Source organism: Arabidopsis lyrata (assembly GCF_000004255.2).
Source record: "Arabidopsis lyrata subsp. lyrata unplaced genomic scaffold ARALYscaffold_1, whole genome shotgun sequence".
NCBI classification, from domain to species: domain Eukaryota; kingdom Viridiplantae; phylum Streptophyta; class Magnoliopsida; order Brassicales; family Brassicaceae; genus Arabidopsis; species Arabidopsis lyrata.
Genome location: NW_003302555.1, coordinates 7,099,181 through 7,120,111, shown reverse-complemented (window position 1 = coordinate 7,120,111; position 20,931 = coordinate 7,099,181). Strand labels below are relative to the sequence as shown.

The 20,931-nt window shown below is 35.2% G+C and overlaps 4 protein-coding genes and 1 long non-coding RNA gene across 6 annotated transcripts; all 5 read right to left on the bottom strand.

Moving 5' to 3' along the window:
- Window positions 1-5,605: 5,605 nt before the first annotated feature.
- On the bottom strand, window positions 5,606-6,807 carry LOC9326262. Its single transcript, XR_002329759.1, has 3 exons — window positions 6,045-6,807; window positions 5,825-5,932; window positions 5,606-5,684 (listed from the first exon to the last, which is right to left on the bottom strand). It is a non-coding gene; the product is annotated as an uncharacterized LOC9326262 (long non-coding RNA).
- A 307-nt stretch (window positions 6,808-7,114) lies between these two features.
- On the bottom strand, window positions 7,115-9,623 carry LOC9326261. The gene is made up of 4 exons (XM_002890153.2): window positions 8,969-9,623; window positions 8,185-8,768; window positions 7,540-8,055; window positions 7,115-7,458 (listed from the first exon to the last, which is right to left on the bottom strand). The coding sequence occupies exons 1-4, from the start codon at window positions 9,237-9,239 to the stop codon at window positions 7,324-7,326; spliced, it is 1,506 nt and encodes a 501-aa protein (XP_002890199.1). The 5' UTR covers window positions 9,240-9,623; the 3' UTR covers window positions 7,115-7,323.
- Window positions 9,624-9,801: 178 nt separating this feature from the next.
- Window positions 9,802-11,797, bottom strand: LOC9326260 (protein SRG1). The gene is made up of 4 exons (XM_002890152.2): window positions 11,378-11,797; window positions 10,720-10,967; window positions 10,309-10,639; window positions 9,802-10,235 (listed from the first exon to the last, which is right to left on the bottom strand). The coding sequence occupies exons 1-4, from the start codon at window positions 11,708-11,710 to the stop codon at window positions 9,993-9,995; spliced, it is 1,155 nt and encodes a 384-aa protein (XP_002890198.2). The 5' UTR covers window positions 11,711-11,797; the 3' UTR covers window positions 9,802-9,992.
- Window positions 11,798-12,553: 756 nt separating this feature from the next.
- LOC9326259 (protein SRG1) lies at window positions 12,554-14,474 on the bottom strand. The gene is given in 7 exon segments (XM_021014496.1): window positions 12,554-12,805; window positions 12,903-13,084; window positions 13,087-13,229; window positions 13,313-13,374; window positions 13,377-13,562; window positions 13,748-13,788; window positions 14,079-14,474. Coding segments are annotated over 7 exon segments (1,080 nt in total). The 5' UTR covers window positions 14,293-14,474.
- A 1,559-nt stretch (window positions 14,475-16,033) lies between these two features.
- LOC9328994 (probable alpha,alpha-trehalose-phosphate synthase [UDP-forming] 2) lies at window positions 16,034-20,706 on the bottom strand. 2 transcript variants are annotated; one of them, XM_002890150.2, is made up of 17 exons: window positions 20,477-20,706; window positions 20,288-20,388; window positions 19,705-20,090; window positions 19,517-19,631; window positions 19,305-19,406; window positions 19,067-19,217; window positions 18,898-18,986; window positions 18,751-18,799; window positions 18,556-18,656; window positions 18,271-18,458; window positions 18,067-18,184; window positions 17,816-17,974; window positions 17,593-17,715; window positions 17,411-17,498; window positions 17,182-17,312; window positions 16,975-17,073; window positions 16,034-16,887 (listed from the first exon to the last, which is right to left on the bottom strand). In XM_002890150.2, exons 1-17 carry the CDS (start codon window positions 20,616-20,618, stop codon window positions 16,501-16,503), a joined length of 2,529 nt encoding a protein of 842 aa, XP_002890196.1. In that variant the 5' UTR covers window positions 20,619-20,706; the 3' UTR covers window positions 16,034-16,500. The 2 variants fall into 2 exon arrangements, with proteins under 2 accessions (XP_002890196.1, XP_020866663.1); XM_021011004.1 differs by lacking the exon at window positions 17,411-17,498 and having other exon boundaries at window positions 16,885-17,073.
- Window positions 20,707-20,931: the final 225 nt, after the last annotated feature.

Sequence of the window (20,931 nt, the reverse complement as noted above, 5' to 3'; positions counted from 1 at the left end):
CTCATCTCATACCAGATGAAATTTGGCAAGAATCATCCTATTGAGCCTCTGTAGAGCTAGAAACACATGAAGGAAATGTGCCTCCAAAAAGAAAAAAGAAAAGAAAATCAAAAAAGAAAAACAAACCAATAAGTAAATTTTCTTGCCCTTCCCAGTACTTTTTTTTATTTTTGGTAATTCTGAATGTGAAACTTATGAGAAACATATTTATGTTTTTCAGCTTATCTTGATCATGGTGACCCTACTTACTCGTGTAAGTATTGTGGTGCATTGATGTGGCATGCTGAAAGAATAAACAAAAAAGTTAAAACGACAGAGCCTACATTTACACTATGTTGTGGTCAAGGTTCTGTTAAGCTGCCTTTTCTTAAAGAGTCACCAGAATTGATCAAGAAACTTCTGACTGGGAAAGATCCTCAAAGTAGGAATTACAGAAAGCACTTGAGAATATGGAATATGGTTTTCGCAATGACCTCACTAGGTGGGAAAGTAGATAAGTCTATACCTAAGGGTAAAGGTCCAAGCATGTTTCGTTTACAAGGAGGTAACTATCATTTGATAGGCAGTTTGAAACCTGCAGAAGGTGATTATGCGAAGTATTCACAACTCTATATAGTAGATACTGAGAATGAAGTAGATAACAGAGCAACTGTTATTGGGTTAGTATTATTTCTACTTAACAGGCTTATTCAATTCTTATGTATTTCTATGTTGTGGTATACTCAATCATGGGCATCTTTTTTTTTTTTTATGTAGCAAGGGGAAAGAATCATCTAGAAGAGGAAGCAAGGATATACTGAACAAAGAGACAATTGAAGCCATTATGAAAATGCTTAATGAAGTTAATCCTTATGTCAAGAATTTTAGAATTGCCAAGGAAAGATTTGGGGTAGTTAATCCCCAACCATTTCATATGAGGATATGCTCTGGTCGTAAAGGTGCTGATGGAAGGACTTACAGCATGCCTACGACTTCGGAGGTTGCAGCGTTAATCCCAGGAGACTTTACAGAAGGTATGCCAAACCGTGATATAGTTCTTCAAGAAAGGACTACAGGCCACCTAACCAGGATTAGCCAGATTCATATTTCTTATCTGGCTCTTCAGTATCCTCTGATTTTCTGCTATGGTGAAGATGGTTACACCCCAGGTATAGAGAAATGTTATAAGGGTAATAACCAGAAGAAGAAGAAGTGTATTAGTATGCGTCAGTGGTTTGCATTCCGTATTCAGGAGAGGCCAGGTGAGTGCCATACTCTTCTACTGTCGAAGAGGTTGTTTCAGCAGTTTCTTTGTGACGCTTACACCACTATTGAATCAAATCGTCTATCCTACATAAGGTTCAATCAGTCTAAGCTTAGATGTGAGAATGCAAACTCACTAAAAGAAGCTGCTGACTCTGGTGTAACAAATATGGAAGAAGAAGGAAATCAGATTTTGATTCCAGCATCTTTTACTGGTGGTCCAAGGTATATGGTTCAGAGTTATTATGATGCTATGGCCATATGTAAACATTATGGTTTCCCGGATTTATTCATCACGTTTACATGTAACCCTAAGTGGCCTGAGATAACAAGATATGTCACAGCTAGAGGGTTAACTGCTGAGGATAGGCCAGACATTGTTGCTAGGATATTCAAAATCAAGTTGGATTCTCTGATGAACGATCTAACAGAAAAGAAGATGCTTGGAAAGACTGTCGCATGTAAGTTGTCTGACTACTTCCAATTTTGTGACAATAAACTGAGACTATTTCATAATTTTCACACTTTATTCTATGTTATGCAGCTATGTATACTGTAGAATTCCAGAAAAGAGGCCTTCCACATGCTCACATTCTTTTATTCATGGATGCTAAAAGCAAACTTCCAACAGCAAGCGATATTGACAGGATGATATCTGCTGAGATTCCAGATAAAGAAACAGAACCAGAGCTTTATGAGGTTGTTAGTAATTCAATGATTCATGGCCCATGTGGTGCAGCAAATATGAGTTCTCCATGTATGGTGGATGGCTAGTGTTCTAAATCGTATCCTAAAAAATTTGAGGATATCACCAGGGTAGGCGCTGATGGTTTTCCTATCTATAGAAGAAGGCGCTCTGACCACTATGTTGAGAAATGTGGAATTAAATGTGATAATAGGTATGTCGTTCCATACAATAAAAAACTATCAGTTAGGTATGGTGCTCACATTAACGTTGAATGGTGTAATCAAACTGGGTCTATTAAATACTTATTCAAGTATATAAATAAAGGCCCAGATAAGTTAGCATTTGTTGTGGAGCCTGTCAAGCCACCACCAACAGATAATGGCTCACACGTAGATCAAACAGCTAATGGATCAGAACCATTACCAGAGGAGAAAAAGAAGAATGAAATAAAAGATTATTTTGATTGCAGGTATTGTATCCTAATTTTGCTCTTTCTCAGTTTATTTCTGTGATTGGTCAGTCTGGATCCTGAAATGGATTTGTTTATTATTCAAAATTGTAGATATGTGTCAGCATCTGAAGCAATTTGGAGAATTTTTAAGTTTCCGATACAGCATAAATCAACACCTGTTCTGAAGCTATCTTTTCATGTAGAAGGAAAGCAACCAGCTTATTTTAAAGGAAAAGAGGTGATATCAGATGTTTTGGACAGAATTCTCAATCGAGATTCTCAATTCATGGCATGGCTAACATTGAATAGGAATGATGGAATTGGAAAAAATGGAAAGCGTGCTCGAGAACTCCTATATGCAGAGATACCTGCATATTTTACATGGGATGGAACTAATAAGCTGTGGAATAAGAGGTCTAGAGGATGGTCCTTAGGTCGGATTAATTATGTTCCCAGGAAGCTAGAAGATGAATATTTTCTACGAGTCCTTCTTAACATCGTCAGAGGTCCTACATGTTTTGATGACATTAAAACATATAATGGTGTTGTCTATCCAACTTACAAAGAAGCATGTTTTGCACGAGGAATTCTAGATGATGACCAGGTGTTCATTGACAGTCTGTTTGATGCGAGTCAATTCTGTTTTGGTGATTTTTTGAGGAATTTCTTCGCTATGTTGCTACTATCTGATTCCCTATCTAGGCCAGAATATGTTTGGGAACAGACGTGGCATTTGTTAGCAGAAGATATTCAACAGAAGAAGAGAAATGAGTTTGACAACCAAGGTGAGATAAATAATGAAATTGCTTAAGTTATATCATATACATTTTCTCAGTTAAATAAGCAATGACTCTATTCTTTTCTTGACATTGCCATTTATTTTATATGCAGATTTGAATCTGACAGAGGCAGAAATTAGGAACTACACTCTTCAAGAACTAGAAAAAATGATGTTGTCTAATGGAGGTACTCTTGAAGATATACAAAACTTTCCTAAGCCAACTAGAGAAGGTATAGATAATTCTAACCGTTTGATTGTTGATGAAATGCGGTATGACCGTACATCATTGGCTGAAAAGCATGCTGAGTGGATAGATATTATGACACCGGAGCAGAGAGGTGTTTATGATGAGATTACCACTGCAGTATTCAATGATCTAGGTGGAGTGTTTTTTGTGTATGGATTTGGAGGTACAGGAAAAACTTTTATTTGGAAAACACTTTCAGCTGCTATTAGATCTAAAGGAGATATAGTTCTAAACGTGGCTTCAAGTGGTATCGCTTCTTTGTTGTTGGAAGGTGGAAGGACTGCTCATTCAAGGTTTGCCATACCTCTTACACCTGATAGCAGTTCAGTGTGCAGGATAAAGCCAAAGTCTGATCTTGCTGATCTGATAAAGAAAGCTTCTCTTATTATATGGGATGAGGCACCTATGATGAGCAAGTGGTGTTTTGAATCTCTAGATAAGAGTTTTTGTGATATCATTGGTAATAAAAATAGCAAAGTATTTGGTGGAAAGGTTGTTGTCTTTGGAGGTGATTTTAGACAAGTTCTACCTGTTATCGCTGGTGCAGGCAGGGCTGAGATTGTGATGGCAGCTCTTAATGCGTCTTATCTTTGGGATCACTGTAAGGTTCTAAAGCTTACTAAGAACATGAGGCTACTTAAGAAGGATTTGAGTGTAGAAGAAGCAAAAGACATCAAAGAATTCAGTGATTGGCTTCTAGCTGTTGGTGATGGTAGAATTGCGGAACCTAATGATGGTGAGGCTCTAATTGATATACCTGAAGAACTTCTGATTACCGAAGCAAAAGATCCAATTGAATCCATTACTCGTGAGATATATGGAGATCCAGCTATGTTAAAAGGTACTGAAGATCCAGTATTTTTTCAAAAGAGAGCAATTCTGGCTCCAACCAATGATGATGTACACACAATCAACCAATATATGTTAGACAAGTTGGAGGGTGAGTCATAGCTTACTAGCTTTGTGAAATTATTTCCTTCAAGTCTTTCTTACAGCTAAAAGGTTTTTTTAATTTTTTCAACAGGTGATGAGCAAGTTTTTTACAGTGCTGATAGTATTGATCCTGAAGATTCCGATTCACTTAAAAATCCTGTTATCACACCAGATTTCTTAAACAGTATCAGGCTACCAGGTTTGCCACACCATGCTTTGCGTCTGAAGATTGGTGCTCCAATAATGTTACTCAGGAATATTGATCCTAAAGGTGGTCTATGCAACGGTACTCGGCTTCAGGTAACTCAGATGACCCCACGTGTTCTTCAAGCAAGAGTTATAACCGGAGACAGAATTCGTGATATTGTTTTGATTTCATTAATCAATATTACACCATCCGATACAAAGCTACCTTTTCGGATGCGTAGAAGACAGTTCCCAGTATCATTAGCATTTGCTATGACTATCAACAAGAGTCAGCGACAATCACTAGAGAGGGTTGGACTCTATCTGCCTAAGCCAGTGTTTTCTCATGGGCAACTATATGTTGCTTTATCTAGGGTTACCTCAAAGACAGGTTTGAAAATTCTGATTCTAGACAAAGAAGGGAAGATTCAAAAGCAAACAACTAATGTTGTTTTCAAAGAAGTTTTTCAGAATATTGACTCATAATGCTTCTTGCATTATTTGTCAAACAATCTTATCAAAGAAGGTATGTTTAGTTTACCATTTTATTTTATAATATAATTGCTTTATGGTAAGCAAAACCCCCAGTCAATCAATCATATATTTGACTAACAATCTACTTACCTTTTCACAGATTCAATGTCTCATGGTTCAAAAGAAAGTAACAACCAATCAATCGACTTTCAATTCCAGTTATTGTGCTAGCTATATTTGACTTCTTTAAACACTCTTACTTTCGTCATATTTGGTTATGTCTTTCTTTTTATGTATTGAATAAAGTACAATCAATCAAGCAGATGCACAATCATTTAGTTTTCTCATTTTTACTCAATTAATCTTAGCTTAACATCAATGAAAATGTTGTAGATGTTTATAAATTACATTTCAGTGAGAAGAAAGTGTAAACTAACCTTGCATAGATGCGGATGTAGATTTTATTCTCCTTGGTTTCAGGTTTTTGTCCTGATGTCTTCTGATGGTAGAAGCTTCCTATTCAATATACAGCAAGGGTTAGATACTTCAAAATAATCATCATAAACTCCTTTATGCCGCCCAAAATCACTAACTGTACTCTTACCTTCTCTTCATTTTTTGATCTGCTTATGCTAAGTTGAGGAGTTTCTAACTTTCAATTAGTCGGATTCTATGTTAATTCCTAGACAAACACACATTAATCGATTAGCTAATCAGTACAGTTGCTATGTCATTAAAAGTTTAGCTGTGCTCAGAACACTGAAAATCATTTGAGTTACAAACTATTGAATATACTATTGTCAGAATAAGAATTGAACTTACAGTTTCAGCTCGCTTGAATAAGAGGTCCCAGAAGCAAGTTCCGATAACCCTCGATTCCAATTGCTGCGGAATCTTATCCAAGCTGTTATCAGTAGCATCAACAATCCTCTACGCATTTTCCGAAATTGACAAAATGGGTCAGTTTAAGACTGTCAGTTAGAAAAGGAGCCAAAATAAAGATACTAAATTGTAGCAAACAGATATCGAGTGAGAAAGATACCGGAGAAGCGCCGTTCGAAGCCATGTTAATTGGGATCGACGATTAAGGAAAGATCTATGGTCGATTAAAGGTGAATAATCGCTGATTGACCAAACGAGAGAAGAAGTGGTGTTAAGGTTTTGTTTGGTTTAGGTTTTGAGCTGAAGAAGACGAGATTAAAGAAGAAGATGAAGAAAATGGAGAAGAAGATGAAGAAAATGGAGAAGAAGAAGTTAGGTTGATTGTCTTTCGCGGAATTGAAAATGACCCGTCTTCACTCGATTACGTTTTCTCTGAGGATTAAAGGAAAAATCTATGGTCGATTAAAGGTCAATAATCGCTGATTGATTGATCGAGAGAAGAAGTGGTGTTAAGGTTTTGTTTGGTTTAGGTTTTGAGCTGAAGAAGACGAGATTAAAGAAGAAGATGAAGAAAATGGAGAAGAAGATGAAGAAAATGGAGAAGAAGAAGTTAGGTTGATTGTGTTTCGCGGAATTGAAAATGACCCGTCTAGACTCTAACCAACGAGATCAAATCTGTGTTAACCGGTTGGTACATTACCGGTTCAGATCAACTAATCCGACCGGTTCTTTTGCATTTTTTTTTTTTTGCCCAGTAACATTAAAGGACTTTGTTGTCTACAGCCCAGCATGTATGAGAGGTTACCTTATTTTGTATTAACATGTTAATTATGTTATTAAGTTCAATATATATCATGCAAACTAATTAATTAAAACATATTATTATCTCAAACAATAAGTTTTTGCATATGAAAAAAACTATTCACAGCCATATTTACCTGATCAAAAATTAATTTTTCCTTAATAAAATCAAACTATCGTGCAATTTATATTGATTAAAATTATTTTAATCCTTCACATCTAAATAAATCATATAATACAAGATATCTAAAATCTGAGAATTATATTACGACTGCAAACAGATTGACGATTAATATAAAAGGAAATAATTTTTCTGTAATCATTTATATGTTAAATCTCAATCTGTTTGCATTCGTAATATAATTCTCAGATTTTAGATATAAATGATTAGACGATTAATATAAAAGGAAATAATTTCTCTGTAACACATATGACTCGATTAAAACATGTTATACACAAATAATATCGATAACTTATAACACAATCCCAACTATAATACATAAATATATATATCACCACAAAAAAAAATCAAAATAAAATAAAACCAATTATTATTGTATTATTAAATAACAAATAATAAAAATATTCAACCCGCGGTGTACCGCGGGTAACAATCTAGTAACAGAATATTATTCCACTTAAATATCGGCTTTTGGTATAACAATGTCGAAATCAGTTACAGTCCATTCAGCAATTTGATTCTTGCTCATATATATTTCAGTTCCTAAATCTATCGACGACCAATGTCTCTCCACCGGCTTCGTCCCTGGATCCTGCATTTTTTTTTTTTTTTTTGAAATTTTAACAATCTTCCGTATAATGTAAATGCAGATACATAAATTACAAAAAAATACCTGATAAAAGTAGAGTGATTGAGAGAGTTTTCCGACATCAAGTTCCCAAGTTCTTGGATCTCCAATCCAACCTTGTCCTTTCTTTGTCGGATACCCAAACTGTTCCCACACTGGATGAGGCAAGATCTGCAGAATCTCCTGCGGTTGTGGATTACTGTACGGATCACAAACCTCGTACGGAGATTCCGCAAAACGCGCGTTTCCCGGAACGCAGTAATAGTGATACGCTTCGTAAGGGAACTTCTCTTTGTCCGTCCTGTGAACTTTAGTCCCGTTTGGAAACGTGTGTTGCGGCGGACAAGCGCCTAGGCGGTTGCGGTTGCAAACGGCGGTTGACCCGGGGTTTATTATCATTTCGCTGTACCTTGTAACGTCGGTTGTGACGTCGCCGTCGCAGTCTCTTCCGTCGTTCTTCCAGCAACTTCCCATGTCCATTAGGTAAAATTGGCTCCCTGAACCGCCTCCTTTTAGAATCTCTAGCTTGAATCTAACTTTGAAATTCGGCGATTCCAGCGTCTTGTGCATCATGGAGAGATTATGAAACAGAGTATTTTAGTCTCAAATCGCTGAAAAATGGTTATTTTCTGCGTTTGCGTTTCAGAAACAGAGTAAAATCGGTTTGGTTGCAAAAGATTAGAAACTTACCATCTTCATCATCCCTCTAGTGCCGTAATGATAACCACCAGAGAAACCTCGAGAAGCATCAGCTCGTAGATAAAGCATCAACCATGGATACTTAGAAGAAGTCTTCAACAAATGATGAAAAACCCAACTCTCATTTCCCCCAATCTTCTTCTCCCATTTCACTTTATAATACGAATTATTACCAACCGGATCTTTATGGTCATTATCCAAGTCCCAAGTCCCATAGAAACTCCCACTCATATGTCCTTCTTTATCAACAAAGCTTGTGTACTCATGATGCATCGATGGCATGTTCATACATCCTTTCCCAAAACATGGAAACCTCCCGGTCTGAGGAAATGGTTTCGCCTTTTTTCCGTTTTCGGGACAAATTGCGGCTAAAGTGTCCGTATTACCGTTCTTCAGCATTATCATCCAAAACTGCCATGGATTTGGCTTGTCCATAACTTGACATTTGTTTCCTAAGTATATCTCCTTTTGTGCAGCGTAGATATCTACGTTGTCTCCAGCGCTTATTCCTCCGTAGGTTCCGTTGCCTACCCCAAGCCTGTTGTCTCTTTCGTCGACTTTGTGGATTATCTTCACTAAAAATGTCCCATGAACACAGTTAATCAGTTTCAGTTTGAGGTTTAATGTCTCGATTTCGTTTGCCTTTCCCGGAAGGTAACAACTTAAAAATGTTTTGAAATAAGGATGAAGTTTGTTTTTCTATATGTTAGTACAAATGCGGAATCAAGGCCTAAAACAGAAAAGTAAGAACATAACAACATTATGAATATTTTACCGGGCAAGCTAGAGTTATCGATATCGAAGCAATCTGCCATTCGAGGGCTTCCCATGTTTGTAGCTTCTTCACCGACCTCGTTGCATTGGTTCCAAGCTTCTATAGCCACCCTTAAGTTATCGTTTCTCATCCCGGGATCTCCCAAAGCTGATACATAATTGATATTTGTTGTCTCTGTAAAGTCTGATCGAACAAAGGAATATGAAAGACAAGAAAGTATAATCACAAGTCTCTTGATGAGTCTGCATGATCCATTGACACTTTTCTCCATTGCAGAGCTCAAAATCTAAAAAAAAATCTTTCCTTATAATATATTTGGCTTTATATGGTATTGTATATATAAGATAAGCCACATGCCTTACGTGGGAGCTAAATTGATCCCAAGCAAATCTATAAACTAATTCTTTTTTTTTTGTCAACAGATTTGTTTCTTTTTAAAAAATTGTGGAAACTCTGTATATTTGCCCACCAGCTAAAAGTAACGTTTAACCATAATTTTTATTCTTATGTTTTTGTTGTTTATCCATTTTTAGGGAAATACATGTTTTAGAAGAAAATCTACATTCGTTACTGTTGATGTTATCCACAAGATTGAGCAAGAGATTGGTAATACGTTAAGTGCAATGTATGTCTTACGTTTGAGGTTTCTTAACTTATCTAAAGAATCTTATGCGGTCTCTTCTCACAGCGCACGCTAACAACACAAAAGTTACTAACTTTAGGAGTCCGAAAATTAAAATTGGATTTTGCGATAAACCATCGACTTCTAAGATAACAGAGTGTGTGAATCATGTTGTCATATTATTAGATATATCTTTGAGCAACAACGAACGTCAAGAAACGTTAACAAACTGATTGTCTTATTGTAGCAATACGTAGAAGCATTTTCTACGGGAGATTTTTGTCTTTAACAGAATTGAAGCAAATAGAGAGACGATGAAGATAAGGTTATATAGATAGTTTATTGCATAAATCAAGAAAACAGAGGAGAAACAGAGTAATGGGCCACAAGGCATTGCTTTCTTTAGATTCTCAAAGCATCGAGATAAGCTTTCCCGTCGAGCGTACGAGAGAACAAACCATCGCTATACTCTTTCATGGTCAGCCTTTTGAATCTTGCAACCTTTTGTCTTTCAATGAGGCTTTTCGCGGGACCAACTTCCTTATACATTCCCACATTGTGAAACGTTGCAATAGAGAGCCTCTCTTTCTCTGAATTCACAACTCCACGATGCTCTATACTTCTGTATGTCCCATTAGTTATGATCTACATTAAGCCAAAAAAACCATCATTAAATTACAATGATCAATTGCCATATGCATATTTGATTGAATTTTACCTCTAAGACGTCTCCAATATTGACGATGAAAGCATTTGGGATAGGTTTAACAGGAACCCATTTCCCATCTTTCTTGATTTGGAGACCTTCAACTTCATTCACCTGCATCAGTACGGTGAGTCCGACCGAATCAGAATGCGGGGTTAGACCGATAACCTGATCGGGTTGTGGACATGGTGGGTAGTAATTCATCCTCATACTTTGAATCGAATCAACATCATCAAACAACTTTTCCAGTTCCTCTGGTTTGGTCTCTAGGGCGCTTGCCATTTTCGCTATTAAGATCTTAGCTACGCTCTGCACTTCAGCAGAATACGTCTCCAATGTATCTCTACAGAAACATAAAAACCAATATTATACAGAGAAATACTCTGTGGAGTTAGTTAATAAAATGTTGAGATAGAACAAAACCTAAAGGAAAGAGGCAGCTTGGGGAACAAGTGAGGCTTGCGTAATTCAACAGGTTGCACTGTATGGAAAAACAAGTCTGCCCAATCTAGTTTCTGATCTTCTGAAACCACAAAAGCTTGTCCGAAACCTTCAATCTCATCTGGTCGCTGCCAGAACTTCTTCTTTTCTTCCATGGGAAGGTTGAAGAAATCTTGAATCTCTGACTTTACTTTGTCCAAGAAACTTGGTTCTATTCCATGGTTTACAAGCTGTAGATAACCATAAAGACATAAGCATTAATCAAAATATTAAAATTTGAAACAGAAAGTGTTTGGCTCCACAAAACCTGTGTTTAACATGGTAAATAAGAAGAAGAAAAAACAGGGGTTGTTTTGTAAAGAAACGATTTATCTGCCTAATTTCTTCAAAAAAAAAAAAAAAAAAAAAAGTAAACTCTGAGGCTTGCCTGGAACAAAAAAAAAAAAGTTATTTTGTAAAGAGAAGCGAGTTCTTGCAGAGCAATTTCGTCAAGCAAAAAAGTAAATTACTAAATAATGATATGAAACTTATATCTGGCAAAAAACTAGTATAAGCTCCATGTGACGTCTTACGTCTAATATGTTAATAAAGAAAGACGATGGGCTGCTTTATAAAAGAGTTATAAAGTTGGAGACTTTACCTGGAAAAATCCCCACTCTTTGCAAGCGAAGTCGAGTTTCTCAACCTCGGAATCCATGGTGGTTGAAGAACACAGACGCTTCAGATCGATGATTGGGATCTCGGTTTTCACATCAAAATCATCATCGACTTTAGTTTTGTCTTGATCAGACCGGACATACCTGGGAGGAACGGTCGTGATCGTCTTCTCCTTAACCATCTCTTGAACAGAAGGAACTAGGATAGAGCTCCACTGTGCTGCCCCTTTTGTTTCCATGTCGGCTTCTTTCTTGGACGAAACAAAAGTTGGGCTCGGTTCTTTTGTAGGTGGTGATGGTATGGAAAACGTATACATATTTATCCTAAATGATTGATTGGGTTGACTTAAATAGTTGAAGAAAATATAAATAAAGGACAGCTGATAAAAGACATATGGTATGGGTATGACCCCAAGCCCAAAGTAGGTAAATTGATACATGATACCTTGAATGGTTGTAGATTTTGAAGTTGTTTATGGTTTTAGTTTTTTTTTTTCTAAAAATCTATTATATACCCAATCAAGATTATGAAAAAGTGTGTTTTTCTAAAAAAAAAATAGAGAATCTAGATTTTGATAGTTTTTGTCAATTTTTAAAGAAAATCTAAAATCTATGTTTCATTGGTTTTTCACTTTTTTATAGTGACTTGACCTTTTTTTTTTTTACCCTTTTTAGCTTTTCAAAAAGAAATTAATACAAAATCTAAAAAACCATAAACCAAAAACTATAATCCAAAAACTTACCAACCCCTTGTTTTATCGTTCAAATTTACCTCGAAATACATATTGATTTATACAATTTATTTTAATATTTACACCTTGATATAAATATTTATCTCAACGTTTATGTGTATTTAACATTGGGATTGTGAATGGTGTGACGGTGTAAAAACGGCCGGAAAGCGAAACGGACACACATATGCTGTCATTCATGATGTTTATAAACAGTGAATAAAAAGAATAAAAATAAAGGCTTATCGAAATAACAAAGGGAAAAAAAACAAGAACTGCATGTGAATGAAAGTGAAGGTCTAAGTATTATTAAACTGGCGGTTTTTTCTTTAACAGATTTGAATTAAAGACATAAGAGAGAAGGAAAAACAGAGTATGCACACAACAGTGACCAGTTGGAGAAGACAGAATTTCTTGGGAAACAAGATATCACTTCCCTTAGATTCTCATAGCATCAAGATAAGATTTTCCTTTGAGTTCACGGGAGAACAAGCCATTCAAGTAGTCTTTAGTTTTCAGGCTTCTAAACTTTGCAGCCTCTTGCCCTTGAACAAGGGTTCTCGCCGGACCAATTTCTTTATCCAGTCCCGTGTTATGAAATGTCGCAATGGAGAGCCTCTCTTTCTCCAAGTTCACCACTGCCCGATGCTCGATGCTTCGGTATGTCCCGTTCGTTATGATCTGCATTACCAACAGTCCAACACCCATCATCAAAATATATATAACTAGCGGTTAGCTGCCACAATGTCTATCAAAACATCTATATAATATGGTTTACCTCTAAAACGTCTCCAACATTGACAATGAAAGCATTTAGGAGAGGTTTGACAAAAACCCACTTGCCATTTTTCTTGATTTGGAGACCGTCAACTTCATTCACTTGCAAAATTATGGTGAGTCCTACTGCATCGGAATGCGGAGTTAGACCGGTAACCTGATTGGGTTGTGGACACGGGGGAAGTAGTTCATTCTCATACTCTGCATCATATCATCACCAAATATTTCTTCTATCTCCTCTGGTTTGATCTGTAGGGCTCTCGCCATTTTCGCTAGTAAGATCTTAGCTATACTCTTTACTTGAGTGTAATACATATCTAATGTATCCCTGAAAAACATAAACGAAAATGTAAATAGAGAAACTTTGTGGAAGTAGTTGAGAATGTTAACACTTTTTGATGCATGCAAAACCTAAGGGGGAGAGGTAGCTTGGGGAACAAGTGAGGCTTGCGTAATTGAACAGGTTGCATTATATAAGGAAGAATAAATCTGCCCAGTCGAGTTTCTGATCTTCTGAAACCACAAAAGCTTGTCCAAACCCTTCCATCACCGCTGATTGCTGCCACAACTTCTTTCTCTCTTCCATGGGAAGGTTGAAGAAATCTTGAATCTCTGACTTTATTTTGTCCAAGAAACTTGGGTCTATTCCATGGTTTACAAGCTGTTAAGGACCATATAAAGACATAACCAAATTAATAACAGTTGTAAGAAGCGATTTTATCCGAATAATTTCATCAAACGAAATTTTTTAATACTGATACTTCATACTTGCATGCATGGAAACGTACAAGGCTTGTTAGGTCTAACATAGATTATTTTGTAAAAAAGTGAAGTTTGAGATTTTGCCTGGAAAAATCCACATTCTTTGCAAGCGAAGTCGAGTTTCTTAACCAGGGCCGGCGTTAGGGGGGTTCCAGGGAGCAAATGTTCCGGGCCAAAAAAAATTTAGGTAAATTTAAGGACCCAATTTTTTTTTAATAAGGAAATAAAGGATATTTTAAAGAGTTTAAGATATTTTTAGTATGAAAAAGGCCCAAATATTTTATTTAGTATGAAAAAGGCCAATTTTTAAGATATTTTGAACATGAAAAAGGCTTCTTTTTTTTTTTATACGAAGAAAGGACCAATTTTAAAAATTTGTACAGGGACTCCAAATTAATTGAGCCGGCCCTGTTCCCAACCTCAGAGTCCACGGCGGTAGACAAACACAACCGCTTCATGTCGATGATTGAGATCTCGGATATGAGACCAGAATCATCGACGACTTCAGCTTTGTCTTGATCATACCGAACATACCTGGGAGGAACGGTCGTGATCATCTTATCCTTCACCATCTCCTTAACAGAAGGAACTAAAATAGAGCTCCACGGGGTTTCTCCTTTGGCTTCCATGGCGGCTTTTTCTTCTTGGATGAAACAGAAAATGATGTAGACAAAGCTAAAAAAGCCAAATCTGTACTATTTATGGAAGGACTACTTTTGGTTCTATGTGTGCATGATGGATAAACCTACAATGAATCATCACACTTACGGTGAGTGACCCACGTATACAAAGTTGATTTTAAAGAAGTATAAAGCGGTTCACGCAAATCAATTTTTGGTTCATAGTTAGATTTATTTGAAATGTAATTCTTAATACTATATACATATGATTTTAGACTCTAATTAATGGTATTAGGATAAGCTCATATTTTTTTTTGGAAATCACGTATATCTACATTATGTTTTACAGACACAACCATTTCATTACGTAGACCTAAATTAAAGTTGGACATTTCTTCTAGTGTAATCAGCTGTTGAATCCATCTCATTCATCATATTTCTTTTCTTGTGATTACCATCTGGATCGGAGTCGCATAGATTACCAAAGTGAAATGATTAAGAGTAAATGACCGAAAAACCCGTAGGCGGTGCGTGAGAGTGAGCCAGCCACATAACGAATGTTCCAAACACCGCAACGCGGTAATAAACTCCATCACCACGTTGAGGCCCATTCATCACTCCCATGTTGTCTTCATGTGCTACTATTCATTTTTGAGTTGTATTTTTGTTATCTATTCATCATTCTTACAGTTTTTTTTTTTTGTGTCGTACAACTATTATATTTTTTTCTAGAAAATTTTCCGTCTCCGCCACCTGGATTCGAGTAGTATTGTGTCATTATCCATCGGTGTTCGAATTCTAACATAGTTTTCTCATGCTTCATGATTAATCTTTGGGCCTATAATATCTTTATGATCACACTGAATTATCAATATATATATATATATATACATCAAACCAATATTTTGTTTTCAATTTCAATATAAATAGTATTTTAAACATTAATTTTCTCGTGAATTTAGTATTATATTTTTACAAAAAAAACTTAATTCATGAATTCTATTTTGAAATAAAATTCAAGTAGAGAAATTGCGTCGAAGTGGCGGCGATCGGGGTTAAATAAAAGTCCAGAGCGTTTTACACCCAAATTGACGAAATTCGCGGCCCAAACATCAAGCTTTGCCTCAACTAGCTAACGTTCTCGGATCCGTAAATTAGAAATATCATAAAAGGTAATTTCGTCAATCAAAGTTATTACTCCCTCCGTTTCAGTTTAGTTGTCGTTTTAAGATTTAAATTTTGTTTCATAATAGTTGTCGTTTTAGGTTTTCAATGCAAATGTTTGGTGAAAATTCCAGTTTTATCCCTACTGTTTTAATGTTTTGGCCAATGAATTTTTTTATAAAATATATTAATAAAGGGTAAAATAGAAAAATTAAATGCTTTTCTTAATTTGTATGAAAAAACCTTAAACGACAAATAAAACGAAACGGAGGGAGTATAAATTATTCATTTCTCAGAAGTTAACAAAACTTGAAATAATTCAAAACTTGTTTAAATATTTACAGATAGTCTGTCTTACAATTTCAAATCTTCTTTACTTTGAGAAATGGTGAATTTTTTATTATGTTTTCACCCAGTCGTCCAATAACAGGTGTACATATTAATTTAATTTTATTTGTTGTAAAGTGGAGCTTCTTTTAGATTTACTCTTATTTTTAACCATCTGGCATCAATCTATGAAAACATTTTTTTTTTATATTCTCATATTTCCAACAGTATCTCATTAACAAGTGTGTCTTTCAATATGATTTTGACCAATCAAGAATTTCATTTTAATCGTCATTAATTTTATAAAAGCATGTGAGTTCATATTCATATTTCCAAGGTTTTTTTTTCCGTCATACTCAAGTTTATCACATGTGAGTTTATTTATAAAGTTTATCATACTCATATTTCCAACAAATTACCTAAGCTTATTTATAGAAGTTTATCATACTTATATTTCCAACAATTGCCTAACTAACATGCCGTCTTAAACTATTTGTAGGTTTTGTTCAAAGTTTTTATCAAAGGTATATTCAAGGGTCATCTGCAAAACCAGTAAATGTAGAAAACTGTTTATTTTTGTTCCATGTAGAAAATTCGTATTGTGGTCATGTTCCAGATTTGATAGATAAAAAATATATTTATGTATTATTTGCTGATAATATTACAAATTTAAGACCTCATAAGGTTTTATACACAAACGGTTAAATCCAAGACCTAGATTTTTCTTTACATGCCAATCTGCCCAGTGTCTCCAATTTCCATTTTTCTTCTTCTGACAGAATTTATCCAGCGTTTCAAATTTGCATTTTCATTTTCATTGCGAGGCTCATATAATTCGCTATCAGAAAATGAGTCAGTCATTGTAGTATCTGCAACTGCAAGCTTGTGGAGCAAATCTACAACATCGAGAGATGAGTCAATGACATAGCGAGCTTTTGTGCGAGCTTGTCCAACGGCTGCAGAGAAGTAATTCTCTTTCTTGAGGTCAAGAACGTTCATTGAAATCTTCTTCTTCTTTCGGGAATTATTACATGAAGAAGACTTCGACCTAGTTTCATGAGATAACTTGGAAGACAAGATTTTTGATTCGAAGAATGTGTAAATGTCTTCGTCCTGCAACATATATAGACACATTTGCATCGAAAAGCCAAAAGGATAAGATCGAAGTCTTATTAGTATACATAATAATATAACCATTACCTTCTCCAAGAAGTAACCACTGCAAAATACAAAATCAATCGGCGTGGTCATAGATTTTCTGTATACTATTTCTCCCAAAATACGACCAATTGCTGCCCCCTAAGAAAAAAAATGAATATAGAATACTTAAAAAAACAATTTGCATCAGTATAATATATATCGAATCTTGCATAAGAGGAAGATAAGAACTGAGAAGCATTTGTTTACCTTAGTCTCACCAATGGCATGGACTTCAACAGAATGGTTTCCTCGAACAACATCAACTGATGCATTAGATATTGGTCCTGCCCATAAGTATTGTAACAAGTCTCCTGCCTGTGCTCTCCCAAATTCAACATCTTACAAAAACAGTCACGAAAATGAAAATTTTAACAAAAAGATACAAAGTGTAAAAAAGAAAGAAAGAGAGACTATCCAAGAAACAAATCTAAATCACCTGCATATTCGTAATTCCATACAAGCGAAGTCTCGCTTGATTTGACGAACGATCTTGGAGTTCGATCAGTGAAGTACTTAAAAACATTCTACATTATACAAAATAATCAATCCATAAAAGATTTCAAGAAGAAAGATTAAAGAAATGATTATCAAGTTTGTCTTTTTTACAGAATTACTAACCTTTACACTATCGACCCAATCAAGGTTCATGTTTTGAGGCATACTTTTCACCCATTCTCCATTAGTATGCTTTTCGAACATTCCATTTTCCGCAGCCAGCCATATATTATACCCTCCAAAATTCTAAATTTTAAGAACAAGTACATCAGTCACAACATAGCTAGATATATAAATATGTGACAATAATCAAAGATAAAGACAAGATCTAAGACATTGATAATACTTTGTCTAATATGTCTTTGTCACTTCTACTCAATACGACTACTGTTGTTTTTGGATCATTGCATAATGCTTTCAGAGTTCCTTTTAGCTCTGGGTTTAGTTTAAGATCCATTTCCTTACTTCGACTATTCTTTTGCTCAGTGAGTGTTCCACAGAAACCCTGAAAACATATTTGAAAGTTTATTGATTAAAATTTAGTAAACATGCAAAAACATAAAACTCTAAATAACATGAAGAAATTTCCCAAGCTACCAAGATTATTAATCTGTTGTTAGATTGCGAATATCGTTGAATCACATCTTGTTGTGGAAGTCCATGTGGGATGTTCCTGATTTGCATCTCCGATTCAGCGATAGCGCCATTGAGTTCACTACATAGAGATAAACAAAAGCTTGGCATAAATGAGCTCTTACTTAAGAGAGACAATATATGTTTTGAATAAAATAAAAGGTTTACCTCATGAAATCAGATCCCCATTTTTTAGCAGAATGAGTATACACATACTGAAAATTAAATCTGTGTCTTGTTTCTCTTTCTTCAGCTGGCATATTTAGGGCGTCTTTAATGGCAGAAGAAACTTCTGTAACATCCCAAGGATTCACAAGTAGAGCTCCAACACCAAGAGACTGTCCAGCACCTGCAAACTGTATAAATTTACATGTAAAGTTACTAACTTTAAACATTAGCCTAAATCATTATTAAATGTTATGTTAACATAAAAAATGCGAATTGTTTTGTTACCTCACTGAGAACAAGAACCCCTTTTTTGGCCTCTTGACATGCAACAAATTCATAACTAACAAGATTCATTCCATCTCTCAAAGATGTTACAAGCATTACATCTAAAGCAACAAAAACAACTCATCATCAAACAAGTTATATAAAGAACTATAACCAAATCACTGATCATCACATGTAGTGAAGGAAATTAGTTACCTGCAATTGCGTACAGTGCACATAAGTAGTTGAAGTCAACAGAACAATCCTAACAGAGAAGATGAGAGAAAACTCTATCAAGAAACTATGAAGATAGTATATATAACTTATGAAAACATGAATTATAGATAGAGAAAGTAAACAAACCAGATGATGGATTGGAAGAGAAGAGACAGAACCAAAACGACCATTTATGCGTCCAACGAGTCCATGAACTTGGCTTTTGAGCTTTCGATCTGTATATAAAACACAATCTTATATAACTGAAGATCAATCTTATAAATTTAGAAGCACAATAGAATACAAAGGCTTTTACATTCAGGGACATCATTTCTTGTTGGCACTGCAATTTGCACTAGCACAACTTTATCGCGCCAATAGGGATTTTCTTCTAGAAATTTCTCAAATGCAAGATACTTCTGTGGGATCCCTTTGATCATATCAAGACGATCAACACCTAATATCACCTGTCAACATCAAAAAATATTTAATGTAAATTCTCTTCTTTTTTAACTAAGCATCAAACTAAACGGTTGTGAGAAAAATGTGATTACCTTTTTGCCAGCAAACCTCTCTTTAAGCTCATTCATTTTCTGTGTGACTTCAGGGAGCTTACATGTTCTTATAAACCGATCAGGATCAATTCCAATGGGAAACTGAAAGAAAATAAAAACAGAGAGATATTTGTGGTTTTAATGTAATGATTTAAGTTATAGAGAAACAATATGTAAAACTATGATGTTGAAGATTTGATATGAAGTCATACAACAGCTACTCGAGTGACTCTGCCTTGATACACAACTCCTTCATGTGTTCCTTCAACTCCAAGAATTCGAGTGCATGTACTCAAGAAATGTCTTACAAAATCATATGTGTGAAAGCTGGGAAAAACAATACATAAATCAAATAATTTCTAACCATATGTGAAACTGTTAATTAGAGTTTGAGTTTTACCCAAGTAAATCAGCTGTAAGAACCGCACGAAGAAGCTCTGATCGCGAGGGCAATGTTTTGTAGACCTCAGAGGAAGGAAATGGTGAATGGAGAAACCATCCAACTTTGATTTTGTTGTTGTGCTCTTTAAGGTATTGAGGAAGAAACATGAGATGATAATCATGACACCAAACAGTATCACCTTCTTCATAGTTCTGTATTATGACATCAAGAAACATTCGATTTGCTTTCTTGTATGCATCATATTGTGTTTCGAAAGTTTGGTTTGTGTCATGTTGATCTTCTTGTGGAAGTCCCATGTGATGAAGAATTGGCCACAAAATACCATTGCAATAACCATTGTAGTACTGATCAAAAACCCCATTAAGGAACACAGGGATACACTTCTGCAAATACAAAGAACTGGTTATATAAGTTTCCGTCTCAAAATTGATATAATAAAAAGCCTTGAAATACTAGACTCTGCTAACATGTAAAGATTTAAATGTTTTCACTTCAAAATTAATCAAGAATGAAAAGGATGATCTATAACTATAATGTACGAGATTATACGCATTTATACATGTTTGGATCAAATTCGTACCATTTCGGCTAGAGATTTAGTTAGTGCATTTTTTTCAACTTCATTATACACATCAACTCCAGGCCATCCAACCCATTTGGTATCTAATTGAGATGTTACACCTTCAAGATCACACCAATAAAACATTATTACTCTTTATTATAATAATTGTTATTATTATTATTGTATGCCTCATGAGTCATGACTTACCTAGAAGACCACTGACTAAACCACCAGGACTCATTTCAAGAGACCAAGAATTTTCCCCCGTTCTCTTTGCAGAAACCGGAAGCCGGTTAGCCACCACAAGTAGTCTTGGCCTTTCACCACGCGCATCATCATAATGCATCATCTTCTTTCAAATTAATTAACGATCTGCACACTTTGGTTTTCAAAGTTAGTCGGGCTATATAAATAAGATGAATAAATAACGATCATAACGGACGCACTAAAGATATCAAAAACATTTTTTGCCTCTATATTAAACTAAATATGTCGACAATGATTAATAACTTATTTTGTTTCTTTTGTCCTATGCAAAATACAAAACAAAAACCTATATACACTTTTTCTGACGAACTTTTGTCAAACAAACAAAAAAAAACTATATACACTTTTTATTTGATAATAAGGCGATATGGTCAGATTAATTGAATAACTGTAAG

Bases quoted from the DNA above. Each gene is read 5' to 3' on its own strand.
- LOC9326261 (XM_002890153.2), bottom strand. From the start codon at position 9,239: ATGGAGAAAAGTGTCAATGGATCATGCAGACTCATCAAGAGACTTGTG. The intron at 8,769-8,968 runs GTAAAATATTCA...GGACATTTTTAG, and splicing joins CGATAACTCTAGCTTGCCCG to TGAAGATAATCCACAAAGTC. The intron at 8,056-8,184 runs GTAAGTTTCTAA...ATGATGCACAAG, and splicing joins CTAGAGGGATGATGAAGATG to ACGCTGGAATCGCCGAATTT.
- LOC9326260 (XM_002890152.2), bottom strand. From the start codon at position 11,710: ATGTATACGTTTTCCATACCATCACCACCTACAAAAGAACCGAGCCCA. The intron at 10,968-11,377 runs GTAAAGTCTCCA...GGTTATCTACAG, and splicing joins AAGAGTGGGGATTTTTCCAG to CTTGTAAACCATGGAATAGA. The intron at 10,236-10,308 runs GTAAAATTCAAT...GGCTTAATGTAG, and splicing joins ATATTGGAGACGTCTTAGAG to ATCATAACTAATGGGACATA.
- LOC9328994 (XM_002890150.2), bottom strand. From the start codon at position 20,618: ATGATGCATTATGATGATGCGCGTGGTGAAAGGCCAAGACTACTTGTG. The intron at 17,313-17,410 runs GTGATTTAGATT...TGTTTTTGTAAG, and splicing joins ATGGAATTACGAATATGCAG to ATGTTGAATTTGGGAGAGCA. The intron at 17,074-17,181 runs GTAAACAAATGC...TTTTTTTCTTAG, and splicing joins ATGCCATTGGTGAGACTAAG to GGGGCAGCAATTGGTCGTAT.